An 18,418-nucleotide genomic window follows, 5' to 3' on the forward strand; every position below is an offset into this window, starting at 1 on the left:
AATTCTGATGGTGTGTTAACCCAGTGCAGCAATTGCTATAATTATTTAGAAGATTCTATGTATTGTTCACATTCTGAATTTTTTTTTTCTATGGCAACTATGAAATGCATCTATTTGTGGCTTTACAATAGCAAACAAAAAAAACACATTCCTAATAACGACTTTTCAAAACTTGTTTTCCATGTTGTGTGTGGACAGGAAAAGATTGAGGAATATGGAATATGCAAGTTGAAGTCCAGTCTTCCACACATCTTCCAATTAATACATACATTTATATGCAAAAAATAAGAAACGAGTTATCATTTTCCAGTTCCATCATCCTGAATGTAAGGGTTTTTTCTATTTTGCCATTTTTGGTTAAATGTAAGAAGATCTGTGTTTTAACACAAGATCAAACTATTTTCAAGTTTTACTCTACAACATAAAATACACTAGTTACCACCTTGTGATTTTATTTTTTATTTTTTCAGCTTTTACTTGCTTAAAAGAAAACAAGTGGCTAAACTGGACTGTAGATTGTTGAGGATGTTTCACTAGTCGCTTTCGCAGCCTCATTGTGTCTATAATCACACTTTTGCAAACTATTAAGAAAATGTATTTAAAATAAGCTGTCAGAAGCGTATCGATGGTGACAAAGTCACATGAGCATGGTGTGGTTTGTTTGAAGCCTATGGTTAGCTTTTAACATCTGCATATTTTATTTTGGCCTTAAAACATGTCAGAATCATAAACCTTTGTTGGTTGCAGAACTTATTTACTGCAATAATACAAAAGCCAATGGAAATATCTGGTAACACTTTATTTTAAGGTGTCCTTGTTACACATGTTACATTTATATGATATTGTAACAACAATAACTTAATCATAATTACATGCAAATAATCCTATGCCGAACCCTAAACCTAAACCTAACCATATACAGGGTTCCTACTCTTTTTCAGAGATCATTTTCCAGGACATTTCAAATTTCATGATGATGGGAATAAAATATAAGGATCACATATTCACAGCCTAAAGTAATATATTCCTCTCTCCTCTCTTAAAAAAAGCATACAATTTATGGCTATAACCCAACTATAAAATCAGAAATGCTCCAAATACACACACACACACACACACACACACACACACACACGTCTGGTTCACTATCCTGCTAGAGAATCTTCTTAGACATAATGGTTTTTATACTGTATAAACTGTATATTCTATCCCCCTACACAATCACAGAAAACTTTTGACATTTTTACATTTTCAAAAAAACATTTAGTATGTTTATTTATTCATTGGACTGCTGGCTGGTCCCCACAATGTAGATGATCTCAGGTTATACTATCCTTGTGGGGACCATTTGGTCACACACACACACACACACACACACACACACACACACACACACACACACACACACACACACACACAGCTTCTGAAGGTAAACTCTACACTTTATTTTAGTGAACACATTATAACGACTGCCTAGGCCCTTCTTGTTAAGCTTCCCCTTCCCTCTTCCCCCAACTGCAGTCTCCAAATAAATAAAAGGCATTGTAAAAAAATAGTTTGCAAAAAGCATATGTCCCAAACAGACTAAACAACAAATAAATGTCTGTCCAAAATATTTACTGCATTAAGCTCCACAGTAACCTTGTGCATTTTTTTTACTGTTTGAGTTGGCTCAAACTCTCTTGCAACTTTTCCAAGCTTTGTTTTAGAGCTGTTAACTCCTCACTTTTGTCTGCGACACTTTTACGCATTTGATTTTGTCAGTAAGGTGAAGTTATGCTTTCTCTCTGCCCTGACGGCCAGTTCATCTGCCTCTTTCTGCATGGTTTCAATGCTTGGTTTCGAAACTTGTCCAGCCTGGAAGTGTAAGCAAAATTTGGGAATTCTGCTTTATGGTGTGTGTAGACGTGTATTAAAAACATTTTGTACTGTGCAAGAACCTCATCACACTGTGGTGCAGTGTACCAACCAGCATTGAGCAAAACTTGCAAGAGTTTTTGAAACATTTCTCTTGCATTATCTCTGTTTGCAACCATGATCACAGGGTCAAGGGAGCTCAAGTGCCACACAGCTGGGTATTTAATAAAAAAAACACTAGTAATAATCTAGTGTTTTAATAAAATATCAACGAACAGTATATCACAATTGTATAAATAACGCAACAAATTTAACTAAATACAATTTAGAATAGAAAGAGGAAAGGTAAGATGCTTTAAAAATTAAACTATTACCACCAGCAGATGGCAGCAGATAACAGTCTTAATGAGTGAATCATTGGAGTCACTCTATCAAACGATTCATTCAAAACGCTTATTTAGGAATGAAGAAAATGACGGTCTTTATGAATGAGTCATGAATCGTTTCTCAAAGATTCAGTCGGCAAAGAAACGTCACTGTAATGTTTGTTGCTAAGAGAAACGTCTGTTTGGAACTACTAGGTAGTGATGGGAAGTTCGATTCTTTTCCGCGAACCGGTTCTTTCGGACGGTTCGATTCAATAAACCGGTTGAAAAAACCGGTTCACCGGTTCTTTTACGCTCGACGTAATGACGTCATTGGCGATGACGTAATGGCGTCACGTCTATCAAACATTCAAATATATAAAGTCAGTAATCATAACTTTAGTCAGTTAAAAACCTCATAATCATGAAAAGTTTACAATTAAGTTTTGTAACAACGCACCCAAATACAGTAACAGCAATAATGTGCATAAGAGGATTTAAGTCTTGAAGATATAAAGTAAATAAATTAGGTGTCATCAGCGCAGAAACCACTATACATAAACCATTGCGATGTATTTGTTATTAAATGAACTTACGTTTCGCCAGATTGCCCTTGATTCAAGCCCTCGGTTTCCCCGCGCTCATAACATTAGCACAGAATCAGTTCAGAATCAAATACTAAAAGAATCAGTTCGGTTCAGACGCGCTGTGAGTCAGTCGGCTTCACGCTGAATCACACATGCGCAGTATCATCACAAACGGACACGTCCGAAAGAAACGGTTTTGGTTCAGTGTACTGATGATCCGAAAACCGATGCAACCGGTTCTTGACTCGAGAACGAGAATCGCTCTAACCGGCACGTGCTGCAGTTCAGTATAATCAGCGGCTCTACTCGTGTTCGTGTTCTGTTTACTACAAACTCAATTTGTGAATGTGTCATCATTAACTATAAATACAGTACACATATTTCATAAATCATCCCTTATTCCTATTAAACATAGAGTTTTTAGAGTTCTTAATTATTGTCCAACTTCCCTTAAACCCCCTCTGGCCTATTCATAATCTACAATATACAGATTAGAAACATTCATGTTAAAAATAATAAATAAATAAATATAATAATAAAAATGTATATAGATCTTTTATCACACTTTCCGAAATACTTTACACGCATGCGCAGTAGCATCAGTTCATCGGTTCTCAAGTGGGACGCGTCCGAAAGAAACGGTTTTCGTTCAGTGTACTGGTGATCCGAAAACCGATGCAACCGGTTCTTGACTCGAGAACGAGAACTGCTCCAGCAGTGGGCGTGTTCGTTCGTCATCTGGCTCGGCTCGGTGTTCATCTTCAGTTCTCTCTTCACAGCAGTTCAGTCAGTGTACTGTTTGAGTAAATGAATTACTCCGGGATATTGGTTTATTCTGACTCAGAGGGAGTGTCAGTCACGTTAAAAAAGTTAACAGCTTAAGTAATTTGTGGATTAATGCTTATTGGAGACGTGAACCGTTTCAAACGATTCAGTTCGATTTGGTGAACTGGTTCAACCGGTTCACTAAGAAGAGCCGGTTAAATTGAACGATTCGTTCACGAATCGGCCATCACTACTACTAGGTTGGTGAAACAGAGCAAACAGACAATAGTACAATAGCAAACGTGCCTTTATATATACGTTTATATACGTACTATTATATACTACCGGCCTCCGCCTCATGTTCACAAATCTGTGCTGCACTATGAACATGCAATTATCACTGTGCATCGCGTCAGCATTTCATTTTCACTTCCTATATCGCTCATAAAACAGGTTTGGGAAATTTGGGTCTGACTTGTCATGGGGATGCAAGACGTTCCAACGATTCTAAATAAAATAAGTTAGACTTAACAAATCGATAACCTTTCCTCAGGCAAATGCCGTCACTCATGCTGTAATTCGCCGTGCAGACCCCTTGCACATGCGTATCAAAATAATTAATTTACAATAATATTAACATGTAATTAAATATTACTTCCATACCAGTGAACATTTGCTGCAAACATTCGAGCACTTAATTTCTAGCACCTGAAAACCGGCAACACGAGACAGCGTCATACGTCACAGGGAGCTTAAACAGCGTGAGCTCACGTGTCAAAACTCAGCATCCCTGAACAGAGCGCTTTCTGTTACGTTAATTGTTTCAACCAGTTGTCGGCCAATTCTTTAATGATCAAAAAAAATTTAAAATAATAATTTTCCAGGACAACAAGATTTTTTCCAGGACAATCTATGTTTTCTCTCATTTTCCATGTGTTTTCCAGGATTGGAAAATTGGTCATTAATATTCCAGGATTTCCAGGTTTTCCAGGACGCGTGGGAACCCTGATATAGTGAGTACATGTAGTCAATTAATATTACTCAGTACTGTGTATAATTACACTGGAAAAAGGACACCTTAAAATAAAGTGCACCTGAAAATCATTGAGGCAGTCTGAGTGATGCTAACACACAGGGTGGCCTACAAACATATATTTTCACAGCAGCACTCTATGGTGGAAATCAACATATTTTCACAAATAGCCAATAATATGGGTTTTTACAAAAAGACACCCATTCACTAAGTCAGTTTTGTCCTAATAACATTAAGACACCATACATAAAACACATGCACTCACTGTAAGTAGATTGAGCAAGTCTGTGTTGGCCTCGATGTTAGGAGGATTGTTCTGCACAAGAGCCAATTCCTGCAGGATGCTGAAGAGCTGCTGAGTTTTAATCAAGTTGACGCGAGTCTTCTGTGGGTCTGTCCAGTCCGAAAGAGCAACATGAACAGCTATCAAGTCCTTCAGGTTTACAGCCAGGATTGGGAATCGGAAGCCAGTGCATTCAGCGAATCGGCGCCGGTACCGACTATAGTTTCCACAAGACGTCAGCAGGTCCTGCAAACTGTTAAAGATCTGAAAGAGGTATGGAGATTGGTATTGGCTCTGATGTATATGTATGGTGGAAGGTGTTGTATGCACCTTATTAGTTTCGTTGCTGATGTTTGCCTGTGTCTCCTTCAGCCTAGAGATGGAGCTGTTATTGAGACCCCCGACCACCGCCATCAGCGTGTTGAAGTTCTGCTGCAGCAGTAGTTTCTATAGAGCGAGAGTTAGTGAGAAAGAAAGAGAGGATGAAGTTGACAAAATCTCAAAGAGTACTTATTATGCCCCTTTATTTTACCAGATGTAATATTAGTCTCTGGATGCGTCCCCTTGATGTGTCTGTGAAGTTTCCGCTCAAAATACCCCACGGATCATTTATTAAATCAGTTTGAAAACGCCTATTTTGAGTGGAAGCAGAAACAGGCTGTTTTCGTGCATGTCTCTTTAAATGCAAATAATATTTCTTATTATTTAAAAGCTACTTGTGATGTACTTTTGGTTCAAAATGTGACTTTCTTATCACCAGCATATCAAAAAGGTACAAAACAGATTTCAGTACCATAAAAAAAAGGAAAAAAACCCATAAAACCTAAAATGTTTCTACCTTATTTTTTACGGTAATATACCAGCAACCACAGCTGCCGTTTTTTTACCGTAAATCTTAGTGTCATTCACACAGACACTAAACACCATCATGTTGAGTGAGACACATGAAACTGAAATAATGCAATAAACATTCATTAAACAACATCAGGTGTAACACACAACCCTAATATACAAAAGTGATAAGAAAAAACTAAGAAGAAACATGGTTATGTCAACCAAAAAAAAAACATCAAATTTGAAATGTAGCGCAGGGAATTCTGGGAATCTCAATTTCCGGTTATATATTTTTACATACATTATTTCTAAGCCTTTGACTAAGTTTTTAATTTCATAAAACACTTTTTGCAAAACACAACACAGACAATATTCTTTATGTAACACGCAAAAATCTAACAGGAATGGCAAAGATGTTTGCTTTTTTGTGTTGAGATTATATTTTAAATGCAGTGCGTTATTTTGCATTTTGTGAGTGCAATTCTTGGATTGGTAAAGTTTTGAAAAAAAAAGAGGCAAAGTTTTGAAAATGTGTGTAAGCAGTTGAAAAAAACTAAACTTTAAAATCACAATAGTCACATTTATAACTACATCTACCTGTAGCTCACCTCAACTGTGGCAAAAGTCTTTTGCAATAGCATAAGTACAAATGTAGCAAACAATTGTATATATATATATATTTTTATAGACATACATAGATGCCTGATGTAAAGTAGGACCAAGTTAGAGCTCCTGACCTGTGCGACCTGTAAGAAGTGTGCGATCACAGCAGCTCTCTGCGGTGCGGTGGGTTTACTCAGAACCATCAGCTGAATCCACTGCGAGACGCTGTTAAAGAGCGTGATAAACCTCTCCAGGATGGGGTTATCTACCGTACAACCGTGCATCACAAAGCTGTGGTAATCCTGAAACTAAAACACACATTAAACAGATGGTCGCAGACTGATTTCTGATTTCTCAAGTATTTGAGAAATAACTTCTTAATGACTTCATCAAAGATAACAAAAATATGTTGTAAGAACAATTTTCTAGAATTTTTTACATGAAATATATATTTTCCAAAAGATGTTTTACTCAACATAATCAAAGCCCTAAATTGAAACAAATTATGTTCCAAATTTGAGGTTGATATCTCAAAAAATTAGTTTTCAGTAAGATTTTGTTTGGGGACTGTACCATACGCTAGAAATTAGATGGAATTAGCTTCCCAATGCAAACAAAACAAGTGTGACTTTTTTTTTCAGCGCCATTTAACCTTTTCAAATCATATCCATGTTTCATACCATTCCGTTGAAGTAAAAAATGATACAAAAAATGCCCAAACAACACCCAGATGGTTGAATCCAAACACAAGCACTCAACTGGATATTCAGGATTGTATAGATATCTATGTGCAGACTCATTCTCATCAGGTTCTTAATATAAGATAAAAATAAATGCATCAGCTTAACACTCCACCCAGACAAGACAGACACCTTCAGCACTTTTAGATTTTAATTAGGACATTATTTGGTCTATTTCTATCTCTTCTGAATACAGTTATAGCACTTTCATCCCAGCAATGATAGCAAAACCTGTACCCACAAACGTACCATTATCTTGCAGAAGGATTTGTACTCCAGATAGGTCAGATGTTCAGCAAGCTCACCGGGGTCCAGGTGCTCAAACAAAAGAGACATTTTTCTCCTTTTTGATATTGATGGAACTCTTTTGGTAACCTGTCGTTTCCATTTATACGAGGGCCTGCAGCGGCGGAAAGATATGCTATTTCAGATAGTGCTACTGTTGTTATTCTTGACAGTTAACATGCTGAAATCTGACAGTGCTGTGCATGGCATAAAAAAAAATACAAAAATCATCAACAACTCAACCTCATTTTATCTGAACTTATTGTTCAACTGTTGGTTTTGATTTTGAAAATGCAGAAGTGTAAATAAGATTAGAGAGCTACTTTCTAAATATAATAAAGGTTATTTTTGGCAAACATGGTTTCAAGAAGAGTCTTTAACATCCATGGAATCTTTTTTATTCCACAAAAGGTTCCTTATACACCCTTAAAAAATAAAGGTTCCAAAAGAGGGCTTTCGCACTGATGTCATAGAAGATCCATTATGGTTTCTCCAAAGAACCTTTCAAGGAACAGTTCTTAAAAGAACCATTTTTTCTTAGTGTGAAGGACATTGTAATGATCTGAAGAACCACTATAAAGAAACTTTTGTGCAATGGAAAGGGTCCATGGATGTTAAAGGTTCTTTGTGGAACCATAGATGCCAATAGATGACAGATCTTAAATTTTTGGTAAACCGCTTAACCTTTTCATATGACAATAAGTGTGTGGGTGTGTGTTTCTGTAAACTTACACACTCTCTACATCAATCAGTTGACTCTGTGTTTCATTGCCGCCAGTGTTCAGGTTCTCTCTCAGGTCTTTTATTTGGTCAGCCAAAGCAGGATTCAGATCGAACTCTACTGGAAATTCGGATATCCAGTACCTACATACAGAAAGAGCGGAGAAAAAATGCAATGAAAAAGATAAGATAAGACATACAATGGAGAGTTTAAATGATGTCTTACTTGACGAGGTGGCATATTTTGGCTTTGATGTCTTCAGTGCTGCCTTCCTGTGACCTGTATATTTGTCAAGGGTGTGAAGTTTTAATTTTAGACTTTATGTTAACACCAGCAAAGCTTGCAACAGAACATGTGACCCAAACATGACCTTCATGGAAGTTAACAATGAATAGTCCAGTTTTCACAGATTTCCATTAACTATTCTTTCATTTAGCTTTACATAATTAACTTTAACAAGAATGGAAACGCTAGTAGTTTGGTTGACCCCAAGAGAAAATCAGGTTTCACTGCACTTTTTCTGTTAGCTACAGTCAATCTAACGTGGGTTGTAACCATCTAGTTCAAATATATTGGTCAAGTAAGATTGTATGAAAAATACAACTGGAAGGTTTTGTAGATAAAGGATACTTTAGCAGCAGTTTCTTGGACAGATCGGTGGAGGATATGTACCAAGGATGCATCATCAGAAACATTTTCACAAAGGAGGGATCTTTAATAGTGCCTTCACTGTCTGAAAATACAAACACCACAGACCATTAATGAAGAAAAATTCTTCAGATTAGAGAACACATCTTCACTCAAACTCCTAATTTGCTGCTTACATTTACATTTAGCTGACGCTTTTATCCAAAGCAACTTACAATTGCTATATATGTCAGAGGTCGCACGCCTCTGGAGCAACTAGGTGTTAAGTATCTTGCTCAGGGACACATTGGTGTCTCACAGTGGATTCGAACCCGGGTCTCTCACACCAAAGGCATGTAACTTATCCACTGCGCCAACACCAACCCTGCTTATTGGAAGTTGTTTTGTAGTAGTTATGTTTAAATATTAGGGTTAATATGGCCATGCAGAATAAGGCATTGATATGTGCTTCATTAGTACTAATAATATGCTAGTAATATGCATGCTAATGAGCAATCATAATTTTCTAATCTAAATAATTTTTAAATAATTTAAAAAGTTAAATTTCTTGTTTTGATTATTTTTGTGATTATTTTAATTCCTTTTATGTAAAGCACTTTGAATTATGATTTTGTATGAAATGTGCTATAAAAATAAACTTGCCTTGCCTTTTGTGGTGGCTTCCTCGGTCAACTTCCTTGACCAGCTTTACCAGCTAAGCATTGTTCATAAAAAGCATGCTTATTGTTTGCTGACTCACCATTTCTGTAGATCTGCAGCAATAACTTCTGCTTCTCAACTGCTCTAATTCATCAGACTAAAAGTTCCAGCCAAACTTCTTTCTTTATAGACTCACCAAAGGATTGTATGCAGAAGTCCACCAACTCGTCCACTGTTCCTGAATCCATAGGCAACGGATCCATCAAATCTCTCTTTTTCTTCCTCTATTTTCACTTTCTAACAGCCTTCTGTCTTTCTCTTCTCCTCCAGTGATCTTCCTCTTCTCTTTTGTCTGTCAATAGAGATTGTTACTGTAAGAAGAACACACTAAACATCCTTCTGAAAATTAAGTGTGCATAATTGTATTGAATGTGCACTTGTAGTGCACTTCAAAACTTATAGTATATATATTTTTAAGTATATATTTTTAAAATGTATGCAGTTAATATAATATTAATGAGATAAAATGCAACTTAAGTGTACTTAAAGAGAGCTTGTACGTGCATGACTGTTTCTTAACAAACTTAAGTAGACTTTTAAAAAGTGTATTTTATACTGTACTTCAAATATTAATTGTATGTATTTAGAAAGCTGTACTTACAGATAATATTAATATTAAATATTAAAATAATACTAAATAAATAAAAAGGTCACTTAAGTGCACTTAAGAAATGAAAAAGTGCTCTCTTTAAAACTTATTTAGACTTTTAAAAAGTGCAATTTTGTGTAAAAGTGCAATTGCAACTTGATCATTGCAAATGTGTAATAACAATTAAGCCCTACATTTGAACACAGTAAGTTTCAATAGAAATGACATTAAAGTACATTTTAGTTTACCACAAATGATTTTCAGCACATTCAGCAGTACTTTAACCATATTTTAAAGACAACAGAATTATGAAAGTACTTACAAAAATGTACTTAAGTCCTACTGAAGTGGATTAAAAAGTACTGTAAAATTCAGCTAACGGAATCCATTTAATTGTCATTAACATGCAAATGAGTGTCCAAAAACATTACATTCAGTTTGCGTTAAGTATACTCATAGCATAAGTATAAGGAGTAGGCCACTGTTTTAAAAAAGTATGTTGAAGTGTACTTATATTTTTTTATAATTCGCAAGAGTTATAGATATATATTTCACAATTTAAGGTTTTCTCCCTCACACTTGACACAAAAAGCCATTTTTAAGTGTTAGAGCAACTCTAACAGTAGGTTTTATGGAATATCTAGTGCAACTTAAATGGTATAAAATATTTTATTTACATTTTTTTATCAGTATGAAATAAAAAGAGCTGCAGAACAGTGTGTTATTTATTCATTTCTATGTCCTTGACCAAACCACCCGCTGAAGACGGCATCATGCCTTTACATTCTGAGACATTAGTAACTGAATGAGACGCACAAACTCTCTCAACTGATAAACTCATTTAGCGTAACACACATGCATAGAAGTATCTTGAGTGACTGCCTAGCAACTGACCTCAAGTTATCACATCCTAAAACAGAATGGTCACACAAGCACCAAACCACAGTCTATCCTTCACACAACACACACACACTTATCACTCACTGTGCTTTACTGTATTGTCAGAACACACACACGCACACACACACGCACACACACACACACACACACACACACACACACACACACACACACACACACACACCTACATGCTCATGCAGTCTTAGCAAGGTGGCCAACAGGAAACCATTGGCGACACACTCTGATCCCATTGTGATCAGCCTCTCCATATGAAAACACAAATTATATTCCACTACAAAGAAAGCAACATGAACAAAATGTACAAAACAATACAGTTTATAGAGAGAAAAATAAAACGTGACGCCCAACCAGCCACCTCACTGTCCTCTGACTGGCTAATAATTTAGGCTCAGTTCTATATTTGGCAGAAACCACCAAAAATACAAAGAAATCCTGCAGTCAGTGGTGGGTCCTCAAATAAGGCATGTTGGGTAATGATGCATGACCACACACACACACACACACACACACACACACACACAAAAGCCTCCTTTACGCTACATGAAGCGTGTTTTATATAGGATCTCATTATATGGTGGAACGTGTGCAGGTGTGTGTGTGGGGGTGTTGCTGCAGTGGGCACTTTCAATTACAGCCCTCATAGAGAGAAGAGAAAAGAAGAGAAGAGAAAAGAAAAGAATAATAGATTTAATAGAAGAGCCGCAGTGAGACTCTCTCAGACTCAAACTAACAGCAGTTCTGACACAAGGCCTGAATCCCGATCCACAATTGGCCTGCTGTCTACAAATCCTGAGAAACCCTGCCAAAAACCTCCCTTTGACTTCTGTTCTGTGTAGACTAGGCTTGCAATTCTGGGCAAATTCTTCACATGCTATTGTTAATTGACTAACCGTTAACCAACAGCCCTTAAATCAATCACGTGACCCAACAGACAAGACACAGGCCAATTTTCTTTTATTTATTTATTAATTATTATTATTATTATTTTTAAGGGCAAAGGTCTACATGAGACTGCCAAATGAATGTAACTCAACCTTGATCTGAAATAAATAAAATAAATCAACTACAGATACAGTCACAAACATTATGGATTTTGCCAATTATGTAGTTTTCACACCCTAAAACAGAAACCGTTACACAAACACCAAACCATAGTCTGTCCTTCACCTTTCTAATGTAACACACCCTTGAGCTGAAAAAATCGGCTTTAGTTATAGATGCATATATAAACAATATGGATTTAGTTTAGGTATTGGGTATGATTAGGGATGTCGATTATGTTCATGCAGAATAAGCGCTTTATAAGTACTAATAAACAGCTAGTGAATTAGCAATAACATGCTTATAAGCAACTAGATAATAGAGAGAATTGTTCCCTGAAGTTTTTCCGAATTAACTTATTTTTAAACATAACCATCGATGGGACGTCAGCAGATTTACCATAAAATAGTTACATGAGAGTGTTGTGTCAAGTGACCAGAATAGTACCAAAGCAAATAAGGAAAGCACTTGACTACATAAACCAATTAATTAAGCTCTCATTAGTTGTGTATTGTAAACCACTGAGATTGCATTGATTACTGATTGAGAATGATGCACCATATTCTGCTCAAGCCGTTTTAAATGTATAACATTAAAACAAATAAATGTGTTTGTGTCCAGAATAAGCTACAAAGTGTAGATTAAAATGATTGCACTGCCAAGTTAGTTCGAGATGAGTCTACATGCATACAGAGAAGAAAATACTGTTATGTGGTGCCACTGACATGTAGAAAAATATAGCAGCTTTTATGTGGCCAAACAGAGAAATGGCCACTCTTGAACCTCAGGAAATACAAAATGAAATGATATACATCTATCTGATATACAAACGCTCACCCACAAAAGGTAGAGTGAGTGAGCCCATGTAGGGTAAAGTGTAAATTGGATTGCTAATTAAATAAATAACACAAATAATACAAATGATATTTGTTAAAAATACTTTGCACCTAGAATGATATATAAAAACTTAATAATAATAATAATAATATGTTGCTTTTTACAGCACATGGCATTTTTAGAGTCATTACATTTGTACTTTTTCATAAAATGGTATAAAAGTTAATCAAAAACATATAAAACCATCATGAATTAAAAGTCTGCATTTGATTTAAAACTGATGAGGCATGCTTTTTATTTGATTTACAAACAAAGAGTATCTTTCCGTATTTTTATAGGCTTTATGTTTAAAACATGACCAACAGGATACGATGACATGGATACACCACAGACAAGACAACCAAAAAAAAAAAAAAAAAACATTTAAGTTGATTTTAAGGACAAGCATAGGACTTTTTTGCTCACATGAAAATTCATTAAATGTAGTTTTTACTATATGTTATTTTGGTATCACAATACAGCCCTGGATTGTGTAAATCAATAGCAGAACAGCTGAATATAACCTGGAATTTCTAACACCTTTCTTGATGCATCAGTTTAGAAAGTTCTGAATAAAACAGCTTCTGAACTTTTCTAGTTAATCTCTGATACATTTAAAACACTCAACATGAGACCTGTGTGTGATTATAAGTGTGTGCAGTTGTCGTCAGTAAGCATCTGTTTTCTGAAGCTTCTGTTGCTTGGTGACAGAACCCCAGAACTACTGATCCTCACGGGGTATTTAATCAATGTGTGTGTGTGTGTGTGTGTGTGTGTCCAGTGTTTTATGGCAGAGGTGTTTTGAATATTTCAGTCTCTCCTGCAGAGAGTGTGTCCTGACAGCTCAGGACTTGAATGATAAGTCTGACTTCATTCTAGAGAGAAAGTAACTTCAGCTATGAAATACATATCATCTGTGTTTATTTCATTCTCTGTCTCTCTCTTATGACTCTGTAAAATACAGCTCTAATGAGACACACAGCACTCATTAAAGGAGGAAATGACAGCTTTCACACAGAAGCTTTCGTTCAGAGCGTGTAATATTATCGGTCACTGAACTATTAATCTCACTCTCATTATTGGATGTTTCTTCATCATGTCAGAGTTTGAACACGGGCAGTGGAAAAAGAAACAGCGAGAATGAGAAGTGAGAGACACAATATGCTCTTTAGATAAAGAGCATCTGCGTTAGACAACACATTCTTGACTCCAAACTCTGAGATATCTGATATATTTTAAAGAAGCATTTGCTATAAAGCCGAAGGTTAACACTGCAGTGCTTGTGCATAAAAGCCACTCATAGTCATAGTGTATTTAATTGTGTTTGTTTGTATTTCATTTGAAAGCTCCATACGATTTTTAAGATACATTTGGTCATGTGTAATGCATCAAAGGTATAGTGCACACAAACATTAAAATTAGCTAAAAATGCACTCACCCTCAGGTCATTCAAGATGTAGATGAGTTTGTTTCTTCATCAGAATTGGAGAAATGTAGCTGTTAGATTACAGTATATCATGGTCTCTATCAGATATTTGACTCACTGCAATCCCTCCTCCCTTCTGTGCTCTCTCTCTCTCTACTCTTGGTACTCTTACCTCTCTCTATCTCAGTGTATACACACATTCAGCATCCAGTTCACTGTCTGTGGAGGCAGTGACAGAAAGAGAGTGTGTGAAAGTGTGTGAGTAAGCGTGCACCAACACTGCCATGATCAGCTGTTTCAACATTTTCTAAGTGGGCACACAAGGTAGATTATGCCTGAGAAAATAATGGCTATGGACTAATTTGGCTAATTATCCTGGCCTGGGATATTTTTGTGGGAGAAAAACAGTGTCACACCTGCGCAGGGGAAAACATGGGAAGGCAGAGCAAGAAGGCTTGCACAATCCATATCCACGCTTACCTTTTTATTTTTCCCTTTCACGATGTCATGACAGACTTCATCAAACTGATTCTGTGTCATATGTATGACATACATTGTGCTTGTTAACATGTCACATGTGGGCCGATTGTTTCACAGAAAAACACTCAAAAAAAGGTCATGTTTAAGAAATAATTTGATGGTAGTGAGATACCTTGAAACAACAAACAAATAGAAGAGTTGAATTGAAATTTAGTGTGTACCACCTAGACGTGGTAAACAAAGGGAAGATGAAATCAGATGGGGAAAAATAAATAAATAAATGAATGATATTGTTTGAAATTGGAATGATATGGGCTCTAGTCCTCTCACACTACTGGTGTTATCACTACAATAAGGATCGACTGGGTGACGAGTAAACATGTGTTGTCTCTAACAAAAGCACGTTGATATAGACGTTAAAAGTTAATTTGTTAGATTAACTTGATTTTTATACTAGAATTATTAATAACGCGAGCTAAAATTAAAAGTGTAGCACAAATGAGATGAGTTGAAAGATTGGCCCAGCTCTAGAAGTCCACCTGACATTAAAAGCCTGAGAGCTGTAGCAATCCTCGACCCAGCAGACATCCAGGTGACATTAGGAGTTAGTTCTTATACTGGCCCGAATCTGAACGTCCTGGTTAAGGTCTCATACATTAAAGGTATCCGGTTGGGAATAAAGAGGTATTCATAACCTTTTAGAAACTAAATATGTGAACAATGTAATGCAGAAGCATTTATATTTTTGCAATCTAATATATTATGTTTTGATTGAGAATTATGTGAAGGAAACTAGAATTTGTAAGAATAATACTACAATGATCAGGCCATGGCTGGTAATATGCCTGGCTGTACTGAAAGTCTGCTCACCTGTACATATTTCCTTGTAAATATGGGTGAGGACAACTGGTTAGATAAAGCAGATACACCATTCATTTGCTATGAACATGTGGGGCTATAGGCCCAAAGGTTATTGAGTTCGGTCTGTCCTTCTGCTCAGAGTTGGGGTATCCTTGGCCAAGTGTGTTCCTTATATGTCCAAAACTTCCTGGCCATACTTCCATTTTATATAGCGTATATTTCTTGGCTTGTCTACCACACATATATAATCCATATCTCATTGGATAAACTAAAGCACCACCCCTTGCAATGCCATGATATAATGGGTGGATGTAATAATAAACTTTGAAGAAGACAAATTGGCTTCATGTTCATACTTCTTTCCATGAGCTCATGCAAGGAGTGAGAATAGTTGGACGGCATTGAAAGATAAAGACAGAGAAATATGTTAATTAACAGTAGCATTGCATCACTTGCTCACCAATGGATGCTCTGCAGTGAAAGAGTCCATCATTTTGCTTCCTCCAGTGAAAAAGTCAATTTCCTGTTTCCTCTCACATCAAAATCCACACACATATTTGTTTAAAGTTGTTTCGGACTGTTTTGTTTTGGACTGTTTTGACTTGTAAACACTGCAGATTTCTAATTTTGACATGACTTTTCACTGGAGAAAGAAATATTATGGATAGAGGACTCATATTTAAAGTAACAAATATCTTGGCTTTTTGCTTCTGAAGACATTAACTGATGGACTGGAGTGGTGTGGAGTACTGGTGGATTATTGTGATGTTTTTATCAGCTGTTTGGACTCTCGTTCTGACGGCACCCATTCACTGCAGAGCATCCATTGATGAGGCACTAATGCAATGCTACATTTCTCCAAATCTGATGAAGAAACAAACTCATCTACATCTTGGATGACCTGAGAGTGAGTGCATTTTCAGCAAATGAAGACTGACCAAGATGACTGGATTTGTAGAGTTCCCTAGATCTCCATATGCTTTAAAAATGATTTCTTACAAGCACAAGAGAACCAACAGCAAGAACAACTCTGCAAACAGAATTTTTGCTGCTGCTCCAATACAATTATGTAACTGTTTCGAGAGCAGGACATACAAGGGTAAAACTGTATTACATCAGCGAGGACTTTGCTCACAGCTGATTGGTCCAGTTTCTGTTTGTCATCTCTTATTCAGAATAAAACCAGCAGGTTAGCTGTGTTGCATTAGTAAGTAATGCAATTATACCAAACCATCCATCTGCATTAAATAATAATAATAATAAAAGTTCATTAACCTAACTAGTGGTTTGGAATACCTTGATCCATTTTATACAAGAGAAACCTACTGATAAATAAACCAGGTTCTAAAAAACAGAACTTACTTGGGCTCACTCATTAACTTCTGCGGTTCAGCAATGTATATTATTTTGTATTTCCTGAGGTTTAGATATGGCCATTTCTGTGCTTGGCCACATGAGAGCTGCTATATTTTCCTGCATGTTGGTTGCCCCACATGACTATTCGTTTCACCACAAAAACAGCTTCTTCTACTCGTGTGTACATTTATTTCAAACTAATCAAGCATGGCTATAATTTTAATATGCACTATCGCCCACTTTGTAGCTTATTTTGGACCACAAACCATTTATGTTTTTATATGTTATACATCTGAAATGGTAATGAATGAATATGATGCATCATTCTCAATTACTGATCAATGCAAATATTAATTCTATAGGTTTAAAAATGATTATTTTACAATAAACAAGTATTGAGAGGTAAACTGATGGGCATGTCAAGAATAATAGACAAATGCGCACTATACAGTTCAATGCTAGTGCATTTCTTTCAATATCTGATTTCACACTTCATTACAGTTGCACAGTTTCCTTTTCATATTATTATTGTTTCAAACACTTGAACAAAAGTATTTGTGTAGTTGTGAAAATGAGCTTGCTTTTTTTGTTTGCAGATGTTCTGAACCACAACAGAGGCCATTATGTTGCAGAAAACGACTTTTTTTGTAAAGTGGCAGACTTGTTTGTTTATGTGGATGTGCAGGTGTATTTATTATCTCTCACTCTCTGTAGTCTTTTTTACAGGCACAACCTGGCAGTTTACATGAGATTTAGCTTGCATTAGCTTTAGAGTTGGTCCGAGCGTGTGTTAGTTTGGACAGAGACAGCTGGTATGCGGGTGGATTATTGTAGAAAACTTGGTAAAAAGTGGTCTACTTTGCCAAAAGTGTTCTTGACCCTTACGAGAATCATCAAGCGATGTAAGAACACAGGCTTTACGTGGGAGGATAATCATGCATCAAAGCATTGCAATACAAATAACTCTTGACATTTAAATATACACATAAAGCCTTTAATGTTGTGGAGACAGAGCTGGTGAAGAACGGAAATAAATGTGAACTGTGAAGCATCTATTATAAGTATCTTCAGAAGAGCTTTCACTTCACTGTACAAAATTATTTTTTTAAGATGTAAATAAAACAAAGATTATTAGAGTATGTTTTATTAAAAAAAAACGATCTACTATTACATTAATACTATTATTTGAGCATCCTTTTTATCAGTGCACTGGTTACATTTTTTTAATACATATTTTTTCTTGTGTATTTTGTGTTGCATTGTTTCGTTCTGCTGTGTTTTGCCAATAAAGCTGTCAAATCTTTTTTTTTTTTTTTTGGCATCAGGATTTAAGAATTGTGCAATCGCACAAAACATATTCAGAATCACCAATAGTATATATATGTCTGTATATGTGTGTGCATGTTTGTATGATGTTCGTTTTTAATTATATGAGGCCATTCTTATGC

At 36.1% G+C, this 18,418-nt stretch overlaps 1 protein-coding gene across 1 annotated transcript in view; it reads right to left on the bottom strand.

Annotated features, from left to right (window-relative positions):
- The window catches only part of LOC132127405 (RAS guanyl-releasing protein 2-like), a 31,222-nt gene that overhangs the window by 7,858 nt on the left and 4,946 nt on the right, over positions 1 to 18,418 (bottom strand). Inside the window, exons 2-9 of the mRNA XM_059539262.1 lie at positions 9,557 to 9,714; positions 8,704 to 8,806; positions 8,299 to 8,352; positions 8,085 to 8,216; positions 7,317 to 7,467; positions 6,462 to 6,635; positions 5,221 to 5,337; positions 4,873 to 5,154 (exon numbers count right to left, since the gene is read on the bottom strand). Coding sequence (XP_059395245.1) covers positions 4,873 to 5,154; positions 5,221 to 5,337; positions 6,462 to 6,635; positions 7,317 to 7,467; positions 8,085 to 8,216; positions 8,299 to 8,352; positions 8,704 to 8,806; positions 9,557 to 9,623 — 1,080 coding nt within the window. The 5' untranslated portion in view covers positions 9,624 to 9,714. The remainder of the gene's footprint in view (positions 1 to 4,872; positions 5,155 to 5,220; positions 5,338 to 6,461; positions 6,636 to 7,316; positions 7,468 to 8,084; positions 8,217 to 8,298; positions 8,353 to 8,703; positions 8,807 to 9,556; positions 9,715 to 18,418) is intronic.

This window comes from Carassius carassius, chromosome 3, assembly GCF_963082965.1.
Source record: "Carassius carassius chromosome 3, fCarCar2.1, whole genome shotgun sequence".
Lineage (NCBI taxonomy): Eukaryota > Metazoa > Chordata > Actinopteri > Cypriniformes > Cyprinidae > Carassius > Carassius carassius.